The sequence below is a fragment of the Python bivittatus genome, unplaced genomic scaffold (genome assembly GCF_059951505.1).
Source record: "Python bivittatus isolate LINGU-HERP-01145 unplaced genomic scaffold, Pbiv_v1 ctg000970_np1212, whole genome shotgun sequence".
Taxonomy (NCBI): domain Eukaryota; kingdom Metazoa; phylum Chordata; class Lepidosauria; order Squamata; family Pythonidae; genus Python; species Python bivittatus.
This window is the reverse complement of record NW_028277121.1, coordinates 1,923,483-1,930,250: the sequence shown is the minus strand read 5'-3', so window position 1 is coordinate 1,930,250 and position 6,768 is coordinate 1,923,483. Positions and strand designations below refer to the sequence as shown.

General features: G+C 43.0%; 1 protein-coding gene across 4 annotated transcripts in view; it reads left to right on the top strand.

Annotated features, from left to right (window-relative positions):
* Positions 1-638: 638 nt before the first annotated feature.
* The window catches only part of ATP8A1 (ATPase phospholipid transporting 8A1), a 102,837-nt gene continuing 96,707 nt past the window's right edge, over positions 639-6,768 (top strand). For all 4 annotated transcript variants that reach the window (XM_088131099.1, XM_088131096.1, XM_088131098.1 and 1 more), the window contains exon 1: positions 639-967. In XM_088131099.1, coding sequence (XP_087987225.1) covers positions 919-967 — 49 coding nt within the window. In that variant the 5' untranslated portion in view covers positions 639-918. The remainder of the gene's footprint in view (positions 968-6,768) is intronic.

Below are 6,768 nucleotides of genomic sequence, written 5' to 3'. Positions count from 1 at the left end.
AGTTACGTATACACTGTTATGGTGATACAGTCACCAGTGATGATGATGATGATGATGATGATATTTTTGTCCTGCCTTTTATTTTTTATACACAGACACGCACATACCTCAAGGGGGCAAACATGCCTAATACGCCTGCCTCTATTTTCCCCACTATTTTCCCCGCCGCTTCCCGCCAGCCTGCCCCCTTGGGAATTTCCTGGTGGTCTCCCATCCGCCGCTTCCCGCCAGCGCGTTCGCCCTGAGGGGGAGCCCGAGAAGGCGGGGCGGGAGCCTGGGCCTGGGCCTGGGCCTCGGCGGGGCCAGGAGCGCCCCCCCGCCCGACCGCCCCCTCGGAGCTCGGGCCCTTCTCCTCCCGCCTCCGCTCCTGTCAGGCGACGGCCCGCCCCAGCGGCGGCTCGTTCCATTATCGGCCCGCGGGAGCGCGAGGGGCGCGGCCAGGCCTGCCGGGGAGGCAGGACCCCGCGCGGCGGGGGGGGAAAAACGCCTCTTTCCCCGCCACGCGCTCCGGGCTCCGGCCACGAGAAGCCCAGCCGCGCCGACGGAGCGGGCGCCGTTCGGGGAAGGAGTTGGTACATTCCGGGCGGCGGCGGCGGCGGGCGGGCCGGCATGGCGGGGGCGGGGGAGGAGCGCGCCAGTCCCGGCGCTCGCGCGCTCGCCGGCAGTTGGCCCGCGGAGAGCGGCGGGGCTGGCTCGGGCGCGCAGGCGCGGGTCCCGCGGGCCTCCGAGTGGCTGCGGCCGCGGGGTCCCGGCAGGGAGGGCGGGCGCGAGCGAGCGAGCGACCGGCGCAACGGCTCTCCCCTGCCCGCTGGAGCCGCGGGCGCGAGGCAGCGCGCGCGCGAGGCGGGCGGTCGGCGAGGACGAGCGCCGCAGCCCTTCCCGGGCGGCCGCCGCTGGAGCCGCCGCGCTTGAGGCGAGATGCCCGCCGTGCAGAAGACCGTCTCGGAGCTGCGGTTCAGGGCGGAGGGTGAGTGGCCGGCGCTGGGGAAGACGTCCGGAGCCCGGCTGAGGAGAGCCCTCGCGCCCGGGGACGGCGGCGCCTCACGCCCCCCGAGCCGCGCGAGCGGCCGGCGAGGCGGCGTCTTCGTTCGCCGCCGCCGCCGCCTCGTCGGGCAGCAGCGCCCGAGCCCGGCGGCGCGTGAGGGAGCCCCGCCTGCGCCCTCCCGCGTCCCCGTGGGGCAGACCGGGCTCCGGAGGGCGAGGAGGCCGCCCCCCAGCCCCCTCGCTGCGCGGCCCGCGGACGAAGCCCCTCGGGGGCCGCGCGCCTCTCCCTCTGCCCGCGGCACCTGTTCCTCTCCGGCCCCTTTCCCGCCGGGAAGCATCCTCGGCCACCCTCGCGGGGATACGGCCGGGGGCGCCCGCAGAGGCGGCAGCCGTGCTCCCGGCCCAAGCCCCGCCCCCTTTCACATCCATCCGTGCGGGGGGGAGGTCTGATGCTGTCACGGCTGCCATTTTGACTTGTTTGACCACCCCTTATACCCATCCCTGCGTGGCACAACTCGGATTGGCTGGCTCTTAGAGCAGTGTTTCTCAACCCCAGCAACTTTAAGAGGTGTGGACTTCAACTCCCAGGATTCCCCACCCAGCACGCTGGCTGGGGAATCCTGGGAGTTGGAGCCCACTCCTCTTAAAGTGGTGGAGCTTGAGAAACACTGCTCTAGAAAACACTGTAAGTCACTAGTGGGAAAATAACCGGCATGTCTAGGTATCTGCTTTTGACAGTTCTTCCATCTTTGGATCGTCCTTCTGTTCTTCTGCTCTTGGATTGAGTTTCTTTTCCCAATCAACTCACACCCCTTCCCCAATAATTAAATAGTCATATGTTTCGTGGAAATACCAATAATAAATAATGTTTGATGGCCTTAGGGGTTGGCAGCCCCTGGCTGGGTGAGGAGGCTAAGCAGGGCCAGAGCTGAATAGTCTTGGATGGGTCTCAAGGCTGCAGAAGTCAAGCTTGATTCAAACATCTTTAACTTTTTACTTTAACTTCATGTTATATTTCACACAGGAAATAGAAAGTGGCTCTCCTGGCATGTTAAAATTCTGCTTTCATGGCTTTTGCTGTTTGCTGTGTGTTTTCAGGACTATTTCATGTTATAATGAAAGAAACAGAATAAAATTGTTGAAACACTGACACAGAGAGTGGATGTGGTGGTCATAGGCCTGTGGAATGGAGATAAATAACCTCAGGTTTCTCAGTTTCTGGGAATGTTCAGGTATTAGGGAAAATGTTAACTCGCCTTTACTGAAATAAAAGGAGTGAAAGAATAGCCCAAAACGAATTGAGGGGGGTTATTGCTTAAAGAATGATAAAATGTTGCTAGCATTTGAACTTCAGAGGTTTGGCTGCTCGAGCCCTTGACGATTTATGAGGTGTATCTCATTCAGTCTTAATCTTGCCCCCAAGTTGTGGCTGGAGTTAAAGGAGTCCAAACAAAAAGATTTATTTGTATTATAGGGAAGACCTTCCTGTAGCAGAAGGTAAATGGAGAAGCCTAGTTGCACACTGTGAGATTACATCTCTTGGTCTCATGTCGTATAGCTCGGTTTTCCCTGCAGCATAAGAAGGAACAGAGGAAAATAACCCATTCTGGACTGTATCCCTTAGGTTTGCGATCAAATGAGCAGCTTCTGCTTACCTAGCTCCAAATCTCTTCAAACAGTAATATACAGTAATGCAATTGCGTTGCAATATCAGGACTACTGGGGCTCAGATTTAGATGAGTAGAAAGCTGTGTTCTGTTGCAATATGGGGAAAATTTTGCAAACATTTACCTATCTGAACAATAGTATTAGAGAATGTGTTTTCTTTTAATAGTCAGAAATGTCATAATAAGTTTCAGTTGATATATTTAAAATAAAATTAAATGCCACAGTACGTTTTGAGAAATATAGATGGCACTTTCTCCAATTCAGTATCGATTAAAATTATTATTCTACTTTTGGAAGGTTTTTTTAATTAAATTATTTTTTGTAATTTCCAGAGCTGGAAAGGCAAACTTGATAAATCAACCCATTTAGCATTTCTTAATGTAACTAAGAAATTGATGAACAGTTCAGTCCTGTTCAGTTCCAGCATTCCACATTGAGACAATATATACCTAGTTTAATTTGTCAAAAATAGTATTGCACTGATTTGTAACCTCTGAAATGGGTAATAAAAAGAGCTCTTGATATGACGTTTATTTTTATAGCCAATATCTGCAATAGTAGTATCTGCAAGTGAAAGTTTTTTTCTGTGTATTTGCTTTATTTTTGTTCTGCTGATACAAAAAAGAAAGTTCTGTATATATCTGGTGTAATACAGTACTAAGTAAAATATTGTGATAAAAGCTTTTGTCATGGTTTATTCCACTGTAAATATTTTTATTGTATCCCTTTTTCTGCAGAGAAGAAATATTTCTTAGCATTAATCAGATAAACAGTCAAGAGCCATCCCAGCTTTTCATTACAATATTAAAATGTGTAGATATATTTATATAATTGTATAGAAGTATATTAATATGTGGCTGAAACATTAGACATTAATATTTGAAGATAAACTACTTCATAAACCACTTGTGATAATAAATCTGTACATAACTAATTTATAGTAGTAGCAGTACAATAGAGAAATATAAGTTTATTGGACTTTCTGTAAACTAGTACATTTGAAATTTTCTACAGATAGCAGTATTCTGTTTCTCTATTAGTTTTAACAGTGACTTCATAGTAGTCATTAGAGTTAGCAACTAATATTTATCATATAGTAGAGTTGAGAGCATTACTGTGGAAGGAATAAATCTGAATAAATTATTGCAAGGTTTCAGTTTCATTTTTGTGAGCATGATTGAATGTGGCATTTTAAATAATGTGCTTACCTTTGTTTTGCCATTCTATATTAAAAAGAAATAACGTTTCTTATGAAACATAAAATACATTCATTTCTTCTTAGTTTTAAATGAGTCTACAGAATGCCATTTGGTATGTAAAAAAATATGTTCAGTTAATTTTTTTCTCTTCTTGAGCAGTGAGGCTGATAAACTGCTTCCACCTGTTGTTACCAATCACATGAGCTAGGCTATTGGAGGAAAAGAGGTACAAAGATTACCCAGAAAGGGGATGGAATAATTTTATCCCATTTCATTTAAGGGAGGATCGCAGAAGTTACTGTAACTCAGAAAGATTTTTCATCTCAGAGGGACAAGGCTATATATTATTTTCTTGTTTTAAAAAAATGACTATGAGAATATAAAGCAGTGATGAGCTTTGGGGCTGAATGGCCATGGTCTACTTTTCTTTTTCTTAACCCCCAAAGCTCATCAATGCTACATTAATGCCAGCTATGAAAGCCTACACCAGTAGACTGAGAGAACAATTCAATATGGAAGGGCATATTTGTTTTTCCAGGAAAAGAAAGTTTTTCTAAGAATAACATATTTTGTTCTTAATCATAACACCTAATACAGTTTATTCCCAAATAAAGGTTGTGGGCACTGGGAAATTCTAATTTGTTCTGGAAGTCACATAAAACTTCTTATAGTTCAGCAAAGTTTCAGCCACATGTTCTAGCTAGTGAGGTGAAGGTAGCACAAATTCTTAAGATACTCTGGAAATAATTTTGAAGCATCTTTTACATCTTAATGCAGGGCTAAACAAGCAGAGCTGATGTGTAGAACCTATTTAAATACATTCCCTTACATTATTTCCCACATAAATGATTTTTTCTCCATTTTGCATTTGCATACAGTCATTGTGGAAGTGTTTAATGGTATCCCCAGAGTTTCCCTAATAAAAAACAGTGATACTTCCTGAAGGAAGTTTGGAGCTGGGAAAGAGGGTAAAACCTCCTCATTGTTCTTGATCAAGATTGCTGTGGGGAAGAACAGGCCTCTTTTCCTCAGCAATCCTAATTAGCATTGCAGGGATGGAGATCTTTAACCATGGCTGCTTCCAATAATCCTCATTAAAAAGCTGTTTCCTAGTGCCTTTTGCCCTCTGAACTTCTTCCCTTCCTGCTTCATAAGATATTTGTTTGTGAAACTGACACTTTAAAGGGAAAAAGCAGTTTCATTAAATAGAACTACAAAATACAGTTTTAAATCTAAATGTATTTGTAAACATTTCAACATGTAAATGTTGAATGATTATTTTTGAGTTTGAGTGCCTATCGGAAACCTTAGTTTTAAAATGACTAATCATATATTTGCAAACTGTTGTATTTGAAATATATGAAAAAGTCCTCATAGCCAAATAACTTACAAAAGAGCAAACCCCACACTCACTAACACTGGTGATATTACCTAGTCAGATAATGAAATGTCTGCAAGCAACAACCAAGCTCGGAGAGCACCCAGGACTCCACAGTTCTTATGGATTAGCTTAGGTAATAGTTTAGTATCAAGCACATACTGTAGTACAATCTACTGTCGTTCTAGATGGGGGTAATATTGCTGAAACCAGTTACTGAATTATTTGACCATATTGTTAATGCAAATGTAAGCAACAAAAATCTGAAAGCTAACTTTATTTCAAACCTATTCGGGTTTATTCTATGAGTCGTACAAATTTATGCCTGTGCATATATGAGAACATAAAGTCGTTTTTAATATTATTTTACATTATTACAAATATTGTTCTCCTGCAGTTTAGTCCATAAAATTGTTTCGTATAATTAAACTGTGTTTGTACATACACTATCTCAACATACTTAGACATACATTTTTACAGTAGAGGAGAATAATTTTCATATTTTCCACAGTTTTTCATATCCTTGAGAGGATTTCTACTACTGTTTCTTGGATTTATCAAATTGATAACCTTATTCAACTCATCTATACATGAGTCTAATTTTGCCTGTTTCCTAATTATCCAGAATTTAATCATTGGTTTTTCTAATAATGCAGTATTGTATACCTTCTTTCAAGTAATCAAATTTGCTATATCCAAGTTCTTCCAAAACCTAACAAATGCCAAGCTGTCATCATAAAACAATCAACAATTTTATGTTTTAAAGATACATTTGTGGGACAAAAATATGTAGTAGTGCTAGCTAGGAATCATATCAATTTCCCACTGAGTAATTTTATTTTCTTTCTTGAAAATCACTTTCCTAAAATTCCTTAATTTACTGTAGGTCCACCATAAGTAAATATATGTTTAGTTCTTAGTTCTTCATCTCATCCTGTAAATGATTCAACATGATTCTTTTATTAATATGCACTGATCTTGCCTGGAATATTATACTGTGTTTGAATGATTTTCTGTGACATTTGTTTGTGACAAAATCGATATATAAGGTAATTTTGCCACATTTTGTTCAACTCCTCCATTCCTCCATTTCTAGATTTGTCTCTTATATTATATTAAGGTACCACAGATTATCATCAAAATGTTTTTTATAAATTATTGATATTAAATCTTTGATTCTTGTCTACCTGTTTTAAATTGTATTTTTGAATTCTATTAGAATCTTAGTACTTGTTATTTTACTTTTTAAAAGAAATGTTCTAATACTGTACTATTCCAACCAAGAAACAAGAATTCTTTGTAGAGTCAACAGAAAAAAAATCTTTTCTAATAGGATTTTTATCTCTATAGAAGTCCTGCAAGTTGAATAAACCTAGTTTCTTCCAATTTTGTGCTTCTCTGTCTTTCTCACTGACATCAGGATGCAGAAAGGTGATAGTAGCAAAAAGCATAGAAAAGGTGCCATTTTCTAAGAGCCAGTTTGGTGTAGTGGTAAAGCCCCAGGCCAGAAACCAGGAGACTGGGAGTTCTAGGCCCGCC